The sequence below is a fragment of the Macrobrachium nipponense genome, chromosome 37 (assembly GCF_015104395.2).
Source record: "Macrobrachium nipponense isolate FS-2020 chromosome 37, ASM1510439v2, whole genome shotgun sequence".
Classification (NCBI taxonomy): domain Eukaryota; kingdom Metazoa; phylum Arthropoda; class Malacostraca; order Decapoda; family Palaemonidae; genus Macrobrachium; species Macrobrachium nipponense.
In genome coordinates, this window is record NC_061097.1 from 34,269,000 (window position 1) to 34,284,097 (window position 15,098).

Here is a 15,098-nt window from a genome sequence, read left to right on the forward strand (position 1 = left end):
CACTGTTGGACTGTGGAATGGTCTTCCTGTGTATGTGAAATTGGAACTTCAAATCTTCAAGTGGAGATGCAATTTCTATTTGAATAGAATAGCTAGAATCCGCAAATAGTTGAAACCCCCCCATAATAATGCTTAAAACTGTCTATTTTGTTAGTTAAAACCCAAGAAAAACTCACTAAAAATGCTTAAACATACCTTTTTTTTTTTTTTTTTTATACTAAAAATGCTTATACGTAGTACCTTTTTTTTAATGCTTATACATACCTGTTTTTTTTTTTTTTTTTTTTTTTTTTTTCTAAAAATGCTTATACGTACCTGGTTTTTTTAATAGTTTTATCACAGAAAGTGTATTTTATGAAAAACTGATAAAAAACAGTAATTTGTGGATATTTCTCATAGAAAAATACCATGACATTCCTGCGAATAATAGGTAGATATGTTTCCGAAGAGAAATCTACGAATATGTGAGTCCATGAATACAAGGAGGGGGGGGGGGTGGGGGGGGGGGGGGGGGGGGGGTTGTCCACTGTACTGTAATAATAATATGGTCATGTCTAGTCTTTCCTTTTGTGGAGTTAAGATGTGAAATGAGTTCTCTCAACTCTCTTCTGACTTGTGCTCGTTTTGCCTGAATTCCAATCAAGTGTAGATCTTTATCTTTAACATTTTTCCATGATTTCCTGGGTCTTCTCACAGGCCTTTGTAGTCCCATGATTTTTTTTATATGCTTTGACTTCTACAAAGTGTCTTTTTCACTTTAGACATAAAAAAAACAATCTGTATCTTGATTAGTCATCTCGGTAGTTTGCATAGTTCGTACATATTTAAACCACATCAACATTTTGAAACTCACGTTCTCCCTCTTGATTATTTTGGATTACAGGGGCTGAACTAGCAAGGCGTAAGCTAGATATGAAATGCCAAAGTTGTCTTAAGTTCTTGAACACCTATTACCCATTTTTAATGCCAAACAATCTCCTGCTCTCGAACCCACATTATTTGGAATGAAATTTGCTTGTACAGTATCTTTGCACTATTTGGTACGAGAAGACATAAACTAGTTTAACAGTAGATAAGCATCCAAATAATTTATTTTATCATAAAAAATCTAATTTTTAAGCCTGCTTGTCAGTTAGTATGCATTGGAATCCCCACAAATGAATTCTAACATGTAAGATTGCTAGTCATCCAGCAATTATCTGTGGTTTAGGAATTGCTGAATCTTTAAAGTATATATGAAAACCTTTTGAATACATTTTGAATGGTGAAGTTAGTTCTGAGTGTGTAAAATTAGTTTTATTATTGTTTAAAAAAGGAAGGATATGACATTTGGTTTTTGGTTGTGAAGTCAGCTTTTCCATTGTAGTACCTATTTGTTGACAAATATACTATTGCTTTAAATTCTCAAAGACGATCTCTTGTTAAGGGTTGATACATTTTTTAAGATTTAAATGTTATGTACATTTTCCAATGGACTGCTTAGAATATATGTTCTGTTTAAAAGCATTGTAGTTTTTTTCATAAGTGATGATTTACTTGAAGCAGAAGGCACTGGTAACTATTAAAAGTTTTTTATGAAAGTTATTAAATATTTGCATTTGGCAAATATTGGTTCTTAATACAAAAAAAAATTACTATAAAACAAGCGAGGAAACCCACTTATATAATGTTTGAATTTTCTTAATTCAAGATATGTAGACAGGTAACTTTCCCTTTAAACCTAAATATAAATCATACATATGTTGATGATTCTTATAATGCATGTTGTTGTTGTTAAGAGACATTACGCATGTAAGCTTGTTACTTGGCATAAGGTAGAATTACTTAATACGGAACATTAAAAACTGCAATAGATTTGTTGTAAAAAAATAAGCTGCATTGTTATCTGGATTTTTACTGAATTTTTAGGCAAAATGTTTGTTCTTTCAGCTGGATGGATGACCACCATGGTGAAGCCGGGCAGCTCCAAGCGCAAACTTTTCAGTGCCAGCAAAGAACAGAAGGAAAATGAACCAGGTACAAAATGGAGTTCCCAGATGTCTATAATTGAAATGTCTGATTTGAATATATGTACATACAAGATTATGTAGACTTGAAGTACTAACCTGACCTCATGTCTTGAGAAGTTCATTTTGGTAAAGGCAGTACATACAAATGCTTACTACTGTATTCCCAATGTTGTTCCTAGTTTTGGAAACTCCAGTCTTTAAAACTTATGAATCATATACTGTATGAAGTATTTGTTGATTCCCTCAGGCGTTGGTGTAACCAAACCGTCTTCCAATTTTGCAGCCAATGAGAAACTAGGGAAGGACGCTCCTGTTGGACCCCAGGGCTTAAAGAACCTCAGCAATATTGGCGGGCAAAGAAAGAATAACGCTGGTAGTGGGGGTTGCGGGAGTGGGGGCAGAGCAGTGGGGTGGAAGGCTGAAGATGTAGCCGTGACACACCTTACTCCCAGCCGGCCAGTCATGCCCATGTCGGAAAGGCAACAGATTGCGCTCTTGATGCAGATATCCTCACCTTCTCCACCAGGTAAGTATGGACTTTCTTCAGCTATGGACAGACATAGTACTCAAGTTAGTGAATTCCTTAGAGGGGTAGTACCTACCATCAGTGCACCTCATGTGCAGGCAGCACTGCAGGGTGTTGGTAGTCCCTTTGGCCTGTAACTGTACCCACTTTTAGTCTTGTACCCTGTCTCCATTCCCACTTCCTTGTCTTGTTGTCCAACCTCCCTTAACTGTTACGTACTTCTATGTGAAGCTGTGGGGTTTTTCTCCTAGTTCCACCTTTAGATATTTGCAATTCATCTTTGTTTTCTGGTTCTCATAACCCTAGATTCCAATTACTCCAGCTCACTCTTCTCAGTCTTATGCACTGAATGGCTGAAAGTCTCCCAGTGCTTGGCTTGACTGCCTAAATTTCGTAAGATAAACAAACGAGCGAATGTTAAATGCTTGGGATTTAGGGAATGTTTTTAATTCCTAGTAGAGTAGAATTTATTACTCCAGTAAATTTGGATTTAGATGTTACTGTGCCAGGGTTTGCACTGGCTTCTTACTAATAATATACAAAGGCTACAGAGTCACGTTTTTAGACTTGCAATGACTCACCTAGAGGATCTGTTCATGAATGATTGTTGAAATTTAGAGCAAGATGAAGCTGAGCAACAATGTAGGAAGTATCAAAAAGCAGTGCAACTGGAGACCTAAGCAATAGTTCAAAGAACTGTCACTGTAGTTGTATGCAATCCAGTGATTTCTCGCAGAGATAGGTTCCAAGAAATTTTCAGTTTTTGTAGTGGCTTCTTCTTTGCAGTGTCTCTTCAGCAGCTAGCTGCAACCCCTTTCATTCCTTTTACTGTTCCTCAGTTTGTATTCTCTTTCTTCAATCTTCCTTTTCACCCTCTCCAACTAAATTTTTAATCAATTTGTATTTTTCGTAACATACAAAGCTACCTTGACATTGGAAAATTCCCAATGTAAAGGCCTCAGGTGAGGAAAAATGCAGATTGATAAAAAGAATTTGTGATTTCATAGAGCAACTGCAAGGTTTTCTTCCTGTTACACCTTTCACACCTTTTTACTGTCAATTTCAGTTTCAGCACTGAATGACCTCATAGGTCCCAGTGCTTGGCCTTTTGCTTAACTCCTATGTTCTATTTTATTCTTCTTGACAACGCTACCTAATTCAATTTTCTCAGCAGCTGTTACCTTTCTGTCACATCCTTCTCTTAAGAATCTTTCATAACACTAGTTTGCCACAATATATTAGTTATGGTTTGTTATCAGAGGTGTATATATTGGCAGTAATGTTGGTTAAATTTCTAGCCTGTCATAAAAACTGTACATCTTGATTTTGTAGATAAGACAAACTTTTTGAATGTAAAGTGATTGTGAAGTACTATTGAGAAATTGTTTTATGAAGTTTAGTATGTCTCGTGATTTCCTTTACTTGACGTAGCTTGGGAGATGTAAATATTTGTCATCCAAAATAATGGTGCCCAAGAGCATAAAGAAGCTTAATAGTACTTCAGTTCATAATCAAGGTGTAAATTTAACCTTTATGAATTTTTTATTTACAGAAAGATTTTATAAAAGAAGGCCATCTTTCCTCATTCACTGCTATTATTCTTTCTTCTTCTTACCAGACAAAGTAGAACTGAGCAGGTCTAGCAGTCCACGAACTCCCACAACTCCAAGTATAAGTCGGGGCGTGAATAAACGTAACGAACGCGGTGAAACTCCTTTACTTGTTGCTGCGATTAAAGGAGACACAGAAAGAATATCACAACTAATTGCTCAAGGTGCCGATGTAAATGCAACAGATTATGCAGGTAAGGGATATGTTTTATGCGTCTTATGAGCTTGTGTCAACACGTAGCTGCTGAATGTACATTGCTTTGCAGCTGGCATTCTTAGAATACAAAAAGTTTGTGTACTTTAATACTGATTCACTGATATACTTTGCATAATCTGTTCTGCTGATGTAATACAGGAAAGTAGGTGTTAGAGTAGTATTTGTTCTAGATGTGTTAGTGCTTTTACAAAGCTTGCTGCACATTGATGACAATGAAAGGAGTTGCTTTTATTGAGCTCAATAAAAATAGAAAGTAGAAAGCATAGAAGTGGTTTACTGTCCAATCATCTCGAGCATCCTGTCGTGTGGTTCTCGTTTAAATATGTAGGTCTGGGTTTTCCAACTCTTCTGGTGTCCTCAGGACCTTGGCTTAACACTATCATGTACTATTTCCTATGAAGGAGATAATATCGTTAGGAGTAGTGGAAATATATTGCTTGTAGCACAGAACTTTATTCTAAGGGGGTAATATCGTGTTTTCAGTCATTTTTAACATTGGAATTGGTAAAATCCATTAATAAAGTGTTCACCCTGCATATTCGTTATTGTGAAAGCTTTTTGAGGATTTCCTTAATACATATTCCAGTCTTCCTTAATTTTCAATAACCGAGTTTATATGGAATGTGATGTTCTTCCTGCACCCCTGCAAAGCCCAGGTCTACATGCACACTACAACATACATAACTACAAACAATTATAGGGAATGGACTAGTTGTAATTTGTTTAAATGTTTATTCCATTTTTTTAAATATAGTACGCATTGCAAAGCAAAACTTAGACAAAAATATCAAATTTCACTAAGAAATAAATTCTATTGCATGTAATATTCCTTCACGCCTAGTGTTATGTACTTTTATGTACTGAGCCACGGGAGGTAAGATTACAATGCTGTAGTATGTTTCCTTTGACAATACCAACTTAATAAGATGAGATAGCTTATCTTGTTGACACTTAGCGGTTTCCTGTTTATAAAAAGGCACGAGAGTGACTCATGTTGATATTGTATATCAAAAAAGTGTTTTTGTCTATGGTCAGGGTTTCCTATTTTTTATATTGGTTTTTGCCTTATGGTTTTCAAAATATGCTACCAATCGTAACAAACAAGCATATAAGGCCTAACTTGTAGTGATCTTTCACAGAATATAATATTGTACAGTAATTGCATGTTTAAGCAGCAATATAAGTCAGAAAAACTTTATGCGTTTCAAAATATAGTATTCCAGTACAGCTGTGTTATATAATCCTGTTTTAAATTCAAGAAAATTAGCATAAAAAGCACATCTTTTACAAAGTTTTCTGGTACAGGGGTTAGCAGATGTCCCCTGATAAAATAGTAGAGCTTATAAAACATTGCATAATGAGATACTATATCATAGTGTTTTAGTTCATAAATGCCGTCTTTTAAATAAGGTACTAATCATTCACGGATGCTGACATTCAGAAAGATGCATATTCTAATAACGGTAGGACAAAATTTATAAAGTTTATGCAATTACAGCCACTATCATTACACAGATATGAAACTTTTGGCAAGCCTAGAAGGTACACTACAAGAAACTTAGTTCCAAATGTCTTATACTATTCAGAATCACTAAATGGAAGTGTGACACGATCACCCAATTGGTAGTGTTATTTTTAGTCGTACGTTATTATTACACCATAGAATTAAACCTATACATATAGTACTATATGTAGTATATGTAAATATTATCTGTTGGATCACAACCATGTCATTTCTACATTGTCTTATTTTCCCTGTAGAACAGAGAAGTAGGTTTTTGTTTCTTTGCAATATCGTCTTTAGGGAATATTATTCTTCAAATGTAAGTATGAGGTAACACCCATCAAATAAGGTAAATTGAGTGCTTCTGTGTAAGTAAACAATTCATATTGGTACAAAAGGACAGAAAGTGTATACCTGCAAAAATTGGTAATTACATAAGAGAATGTATGTTTAATAGAATGCTGTCAAAATATATGTTAGGTGAAGAGATATACTCTGTTGCTTGACGGAGGGAGTTTGTTTTTTATTTTTTTTAAGTTGAGTTTTTGTGACAAAAAGTGATGCCTAAGGTTTGCAGATTTCTCATGAAATAGACTTAGAGATTCAGGAGCAGATACGTGGAGTTCAGTTCAAATACGGTGATAGTGCAGTTTTCAAACGATTAGTGAAAATGTATGATAAAGGGATTTACCACAAACTTATTTTTAAAATGTATTCTTCATTTACATCAAGGAAATGTTAATGAGCACCAGTTCCAAGTGCAACCAGGGAAAGTGTAGGTAATTGAAGTTCTTCATTTACAACATGTAGTTAATCTACCTTATGTCAGTTTTCAGGGATCATTTAATTAAAGTGGACATTTGCTGTCTGGTAGAAGAAAGGATTGTAATATGTATATTTTTGGTTGTTGAGATGATAGCATCTTTTTTACAAAAAAAGGGTTTTAACTGCTGTTGAAACTGGAATGATAACATGCATTAAGTTGTAGATACAGTACCAACCATTGCACAGGATGGAGGTATTATAGAAGAAGAGGCTCTGTAGAATGACCTTTGATTACAGTATGGAAAAATTGGAAACTTTGAATTATGCAAATTAGATCTTTTAATTTTCTTAAGGAACCAGGAGGAACAGTAGAATTAGTATGGTCAGAATAGGTATATATTAATGGGTGACTATTGCTGACGGCAAGGTGATGTCAGCATATGACAGTTGTTATCGACATCAAATTCTCTCTCTCTCTCTCTCAGATACAGTATATTGGTCTTGGGGATTTTAATTTTCCTAGTACAATGTAGAAAGGAGTAGGTGTCCTATTGCAGCTTTATCAGAATATGGGGCCAATAATCTCCTACAAAAGATGTCATTTGGAATGAAACCAAAACAGTTGGGAGAGGACACCTTCAGTCATTTTCATAAATAAAAAAAACCTCCTAAGCAACGTCTCTGGGCAACCCTACGGTGCTTTCTTATCACTAGTACGTAGTACTTAACATGTGACACTCATATCTTGCTCAGTACCCAGGAGGCCTTCTCTCAGTCCTTATCAGTACTCAATCCCCAAGACAAACTGGGTTGAAAATGAACCTTTCTCATTGTTGATTGATAGGGATGACTTATTAAGAAGCCATTAGAACAGAAATCCTTCAGACAAATTATGCCCTAGATGTAAGATTCTGCCAGGCAGGACAACTGCTGATAGACATACCAGTAAGTCTTATTTCAACAAAGGAAAAGAAAGCTTGTGAACTCATAAAGGTTGACATTACCAACCTCAGGCTGAACCAATGCGTTCTCTTGAAGCCAAAAACCAGCCCTAGGAAAAGAAGGCAGTAAAGAATGTATGAGACGACCAAAAGTTCTTCTCATGTTTATGCAAACATCAGAAATTGAAGAAAGAGTTTGGTCCTTTCAGAGTACTGCACAGTAAATGGATATCTTATCACATCACCAGATCAGTTATACAAATGTCTATCAGAGCAGTGCTGTTCCGTATCTTCAGTACCAGACCTTAATCACAAGACAGAGACTCCAACTGCAGTCTTCGACCAAAGTTGCAACAATTTCCTGTCAAAAAATATTGACTTTTTGGGTGACAGTATTTAAAGTGGACTACAACAATGATATTGCAGAGATCTTCAAGCATACAATTGCCTGTGCAGCACTAAGTCAACCAGTAAAAGGTATCCCCTGAAATCATACTGAACTAGTATACTACTACTATATGTATATCACTTGACATCCCTCTGTAGAAAATTCTTTGGTGAAAGAACGATGACGCAGTTGATCACTAAATACTATGCAACAAGCTTAAAGAAAAATGGATAGTTAACCCTATTAGATTCTGTCCCTCATAGGGGTGGTAGTACCACCAGTGCACCTCATGTGTTTCACTGTAGGCATTGCTTAATGTTCTTTGCAGCATTCTTTTATCCCCGAGCTGTAGCCCCTTTCATTCCTTTTACTGTACCTCTGTTCATAATCTTTCTTCCTACTTTCCACCCTATCCTGACAATTGATTTGTAGTGCAACTAATAGAATTTCCTCCTGTTACAGCTTTTCAAACCCTATGACTATCAGTTTCAGTGTTGAAAAACCTCATAGGTACCAGTGCTTGGCCTTTGGCCTAAATTTTTTAGGATTCCGGCTACATAATATCCTCAAAACAAACATTTCAGGTATCAGATGAACATGTGTCCTGCAAGGAACAGTTGTTGGTCATAATCTCTTCATTATGATTAGCGATGTTAATAACATTTAGTACTCATATCTTTATATGTAGATGAGTTCAGTGTTTCAACACCATCTGACTCATGATAAGTGTTAACAGTTTTTAAAAAGAGCTAGATAGTATCATGTATACAAGGACACACAAATAAGTAAGCTTTTGCAGGGACAAATTCGAGTGCATGCACCTCAGTAAAAAATTGAGAAGATTTTATCACCAAGTTGACTCAGATGGAAGTGATTACGATAAGACACCAAAGATCTTGATTCATCTTTGGTGACTTAACCTGCCCTACTCTTATCATAGAATCATAGAAAATAGTTGTAAACAGCTTGCAGGGATACTAAGAACGTCTTCAAAATAAAGTTATATTTACACCATGCGGGGGGACATTATGGGTAGACTGATTAGACATTTGACCTGCATGGTCAAATAGATAGGTTGGAGGGCTTGACCACATAGTTATGCTAATTAATGGTAGAGGATTTGGATGGCCTCTCCTATGGTGCTAGAAAGGTGTTGAAAATAAATGGTATCCAGCTGTGTAACCCTATAAAACTATATATATACACACACACACACACACACATATATATATATATATATATATATATATATATATATTATAAAACATTTGTTTTCAAATTACCAACATGCCTAGTAAAACTGGAAACCTTTGCACATTAAAATCTACCACAATCCTAGAAGTGTCGTAGATGATCTCTACCCCAATCTACTCTGTCATAACCTAGCCAAAATTGCTCCTACTTTATCTGAACTTTCAAGACAGCCTACATACGTATAACCTGTGATTTACTTAATTGTATCTGAACTATTATGTATCAACTTTGACAAAATTAAAGCATAAGTTAGACCACTCCTCGTGTATCTTACTGGATAAGACAAGTTGCAGTGCTTTCAGTCACTTCGAGTCCGTCTTGTGGTGCTTATTACTGATAGAATATTGGTTATTCAATATTCAGTGTGTTTTTCACCCTAAATATACTTAAAACATCATATAAACAGCTGTTCTTCATTTGTCAGTGCCAATTACCAGTATAGTTAAAAAAATAAACAGAACTACCATTTAAAGCATGTCGGAAGATATGACTTTATTTTATTTTATTTTAACCCATGTCCAATTAGGCTACCCATTCTCATTGTAACAAGACCCGCTTTTGTGTATAGTCGAGTCTACCATACTTTATAATAACCATATTGCTAGTAATGCGTGTCCCCTATAATTTGAATATTAATTTGATTCACAGGTATTAATATAAAGCCGCTAGGATTATTAAAATTGACAGCGAACTAATCCGGTAATGCGTATGACGCAGTTTTATAGACGAGAGAGGAGAAAATGGCCGTTTGAAAGTCGCGCCGATTCGCGTCTCGTGACGCGTAGCCTCTCATAGAAAACGGGTCTTCAATAAAAGGAGCATTCTTTGTTCCGTTAATATTGCGATCGAAGTCGTTTAAACGAGTGGAGATAAATCAAAATAATTATTGATAATTGATTTTTGATATCTAATTACGTGAATATCAGTTAGGATCGAAATAAAAGCAATTTTATGAGTTTTTCTTCCGCGCTCGAACGCAGAGGCGAAAGAGTCACAGCGAGGCTGCTTGTTATCGTGTTGTTGTGTAAGTGTATTAGGCGTTTGTTGCTCCCTGTGCCTCCCTGGGAGGGATTTGTGCTTGCTTGGCCGTCAATTTCGCAGACGGGGCGATCGCCCAGTGGTACGGATAAGCCGCCAATCGCCGAGATAAACGTCGGGATGTGATACGGCGAAGACAGAGGCGTAGGCCCCCCTATACAGCAGCCGTCACCTGTTCCGAGCAGCATCTTGGTGTGGGTCTTTTCGAAAGCGCAGATTTCTTCGGCCCTCTCAGATTTTCACGATTCGCGGTGCTCTTCGCGTCGGGAAATCATCGAGGATCCGTTAGAAATCGTCAGGTCTCCGGTAGAATTCGCGAGACGCAAATCCGACGGCTTAAAATAGGGAAGGGTGTGGTAGGCTTGGTCTTCCGATGGGGCCCTGCAATGGCGACCGTAGTTGCGTTGGTTTTGTGGCAGAGTTTTCGCCTTTTCCGGGCAGATTTTCGGCCCACCGGGGTGTGGGCACCTCGGCGAGTGACGAACGGGTGCGCTGTATCGGTTTGGAATGGAAATGACTGATAATAAAGGCCAAACAACGTACTGTTTCTCTCTCTCTCTCTCTCTCTCTCTCTCTCTCTCTCTCTCTCTCTCTCTCTCTCTCTCTCTCTCTCTCTCACTGTCTGTCTGTCTCTCAGGCAAGATTTATTGTATAATTGTAACATATCCTTCAAGTTTCCCTTGTTCAATCTGTTTTGAAGAGGACATTGTACAAATGGCAGTGCTGTGTTCTCTCACCCCAAACAAAGGAATTGTAGGTTTAATGGTTAGACCAGCTTCCAGTCTCATTTGGTTAGGCTACCCTCGTCCAAGAAAATGTTCCACTGTCAATGATGAACTGTCTTGAGGTTGAAATTTGCTGATAAATGAACCAGGTGATCAACAGTATGTTTATTTTTTATTTTTTTATTTATTTTTTGTCTAGCTGAGGTCAGGACCCAGGTCAAGTTGAAGCCTAAAAGGAAGTGGTAGTAAGGAATTTGGTGTATAGTAAAAAAGTGTTGGTTGGGATCTCTATAGCATTGTAGGCTAGTAGCTTGTTGAATGGAAACATACGAAGTAGTGATGGCATTATGGGTGAGAGGTCATAGTACAGTGATGGAAATATTATTTGAGTGGGTGACTTTGGAGTTCATGTGTGAAGGAATTAGGAGACAGTTGAGAATGATAGTGGCAGGTTCTACTTATATAAAAAAAAAAATTGATTGAAAACTATGAAAATGTATTACATATTTTTATAGACAGGGTGGAATGATGATAGTAGTAGTTCTAGTTATGCTGACTAGTTAAGTTTTTTTTGGGGGGGGTGCGGGCAGTTGGGGTTAGGACACTAAACCACTTGTATTCTGAACAATCACTTGGAGGTTGTATTATGGTCCAGGTCTGTAATCCTGCAAACTACCCAGGAATTGTTTTAAGGAATCAATCAACGGCTGAAAGTAAATATGAGAAAAGTGGCTTAAAATGATAGGGTCATGATGTTACTCTGTATAACTGAAATATGCACAGTAAGATTTGAATAGAAAAATTAAGACCTTAGCAGGATTGGTAGAGAAAACTGCTATTTTAGACACGAAGGGATTTGTGGATCAAGTGCTTACAATAAAACAATATGACGAGTTTTAAACCAAATGGACCTAGGCATAGGCTAAGATCAGTTAGAAAGTTAATATTATTTAGAGTTCTGAGGATGTAATTTAGAATTTCAGTACTGGAAATTATCTAAGTACCAGAATGAGAGCCTAGATGAGAGGGTCTGGATTTTTCAGTATTGTATTAAATGAGTGATTCAAGAAATTAGAGAAGGATTATATATTAGGTCAAAAGACTTTGAATAAGGAAATGAGTTGTGAATGGAATGTTGAATGTGAAGAAGAGCGAGATTATGGGGTTTGCATGCAGGTTTTTAGGATACTCTAGTTGCTGGATAAGATAAGATGTGTCACAGGATAAGTGGACAAGGAAGGTTGTATGTAGAGACTAAAAGAGTATGGAAGCCAAAAACTTGTGAAAATGATTATACTTTATAATTATTTCAGACACCAAATCATTGTCTAGAAGTGAAGCTGCAAGCATTGTTGGCTTTGTCAAAGATGTCTTGCTACGTTTTAGCATTGTTGTTGGTGGTGTTGCCGTTATTGGCTAATTATAGTTGGAAGTAGGCGTAAAGTATGCATTTCATGATCTGTGGTAAATATCTACTTAGTCTCAAATGATGTTACACAAAATGCAACTCGTGGAAAAAGTTCTTCTATGGCTGTAGTATTACTGTACAGTGTAATACAGTATATGAAAAATGTATGTTGACCAAGCTATACTATATTGTGTTGCACTGTTTAACTACAGAATGCTTTCAGTTGTCTAGTCAAATCTTGAGTGCTTCCATTTTCAGTTTTGCCAAGTTATTGAGTTGCACAAATGCCAGGAATTCTTTGTTATGTATGATGCTAGTTCATGCAATACTAAATTATAATTAGGGAAATCCAAAGTACAGTAATCAGTACACCAAGAGATATGGCAACATATTCAAAACCAAAAGATAACAGAATTATGATACATAAGGGTCTTAGGCAGGACAATATTTACGATTGATGCAGATTGTGTTTTGGTTTTTGGATACTTTTGAATTTTGGAAGTGAAGGATGCTCCTAAATACACAAGCATATTTCCTATCCAACAATAACATTCCATAAAACTGCATCATAAAGAACTGTAATATACGTGCATACATAATCATGTATTATCTGTTCTTGTGTATTATTAATCCTTAAAGTAATGTCCCAAAACATTATTTCTTCACATATACTACATGTATCACATATAAGGAGAGATACATTTCGTTAGATTACATTAGGATATGCCATTCTCAATAGATTTCATAGATAAGCCTTATGTAAGTTACCTTTAAACTGATGAATAGCCCTTTGAGCAAATGTTCATCATGTATTCAACCAGGTTTACCAAGTTGCAGACTCCAAAGAAGGCAAAAGCAACACTGAAACTAGCAAAATCACTCATGCTTCATTTAAATTACTGCGTTTATAGATAAAGTAGTTGCAGTTTGTAAACCCAGCTTTGATGATTTATGGGAGAAACATTTGTGTGAATGAAGTTCTATTCGGCGACTGAAGATAGTAATATTGTCAGTAAAATGCAATCAGCTGATTATATTTTTAAGAATGTAAACAGAACCAGAATTCCAATGGTACATGATTGCTCAGTTCATGTTTTATAGTAGTATGATAATACATGCCATGTGATTAGAAATGTTTAAGCAACAGCTCTATTAAAATTATCACTTTCAACACAGCTATTATTTGACACATGCAAAGCGATATATGTCAGTTTCATGACTAATACTTCCATCCTCCAATAATAAAAAAAAATCTGGTGTGTAGAATTCTGTATGAAGCAACTGCAAACCTCTACTGACATAATAACAGAGTCAAGAATCGGTGATTGCTGACGTCATTTACCCTAACTATCAAGCGTTTATTAAGAGATGTGTTGAAGCTGTAAGTTGTTAAACCCTGCAGATTCTCAACACATAGTGTCTTCCATAAGTGAAAATGAAATACTTTTTAATTTATCTTTCACACAATGGGGTATAGATTAAAGCTGCACGTTGTAGCCAAGGCCAAATAAAACAACGGGCAGGCAAAGGTGATGTCGAGAACTGGCAAAATCAAACTTGCTGCTTGTACAATCAAGTGATATGTACATTTTAAACCTAGCTTTGTTAATTTACAAGGGAAAAAAATGTTTGAATCATACTAATTCTAGCAACTAATGGCAATGGAAATGTCCGCTGTAGTACTTAATCAGCCTTGATGTTGTGAATGTAAGCAATATCAAATGCAAATGGCATATGATGATAATGTTTATAGTATTCTATAATATAGTAACAATATGATAATGATTCATGCAATAGTATACTGTAATTGGATACAGCCAGCAAAACCACCTTTATTTAAATCATTATTATAAATAAGTATAGGTTTTTAGAATTACATTAACCTTTAGTTACTTGCTATTCCCATTTCGACCAGAGTAGATAAATCATGGTTAGATTTGTGAGTAAACACTTAAATTAGGATGCATTTAGATAAACTCAGTGAGTGGACAATACATAGTGCACCCCATTGTTGCACTGTAGGCCATACTTAAGCTCTTTGCAGGATCCCTTCAGCCCCAAGCAGTAAACCCTTTCATTCATTTTTCTGTACTTCTGTTCACATACCATTTTTTCCATCTTACTTTCCACACACTCTACTAACAGGTGATTCATAGTGCAACTGTGAGGTTTTCCTCTTGTTATGCCTTTTCACAGTCAGTTTGGGTTTCAGCGCTGAATGACCTCAAAGGTTGTTATGCAACTTGCTGTGAAGCAACTAATGAAAGGTTTTCAAACTTATATTAGTTGAATATAACCACATACCCAACAGGAATTCATGCCCACTTCCTGGAACCCTTCAAACATTCCGTGTTTCTGAAAACCACATTGGAATTTTAGAGACATAGTTGAGCCCTGCTATTTGCGGATTTCTCTATGACCTTATATACCCATTATTCGCAGGAAATTTGCTTTGTTTCCGTATGGCTAATATCCACAAATTACTGAATTTTCATTTCAGCTTAATGATTAAATACACTTTTTGTGATAAAACTAAAAATCTAGGTTTGAGCATATTTAGTGGGTTTTTTTGAGGTTGAACTAACAAAATAGGACATATAAAGTTTTTATAGGGGTTCTAAGTATTTGCATGGGGTTGGTACACATCCTCCATGAATATGGGGCGTCCACTATATTTATCATTGTTACAATGTAATATAATGACATGAGGGAT

General features: G+C 36.1%; 1 protein-coding gene across 13 annotated transcripts in view; it reads left to right on the plus strand.

Moving 5' to 3' along the window:
- Window positions 1-15,098, plus strand: part of LOC135209101 (ankyrin repeat domain-containing protein 11-like) — a 61,628-nt gene that overhangs the window by 15,599 nt on the left and 30,931 nt on the right. For 8 of the 13 annotated variants that reach the window (XM_064241702.1, XM_064241703.1, XM_064241700.1 and 5 more), the window contains exons 2-4: window positions 1,930-2,016; window positions 2,257-2,535; window positions 4,154-4,339. In XM_064241702.1, coding sequence (XP_064097772.1) covers window positions 1,938-2,016; window positions 2,257-2,535; window positions 4,154-4,339 — 544 coding nt within the window. In that variant the 5' untranslated portion in view covers window positions 1,930-1,937. Of the gene's footprint in view, window positions 1-1,929; window positions 2,017-2,256; window positions 2,536-4,153; window positions 4,340-7,781; window positions 8,050-10,086; window positions 10,239-15,098 lie in introns of those variants that run through there. The other 5 variants (XM_064241712.1, XM_064241706.1, XM_064241707.1 and 2 more) reach the window with 3 other exon arrangements.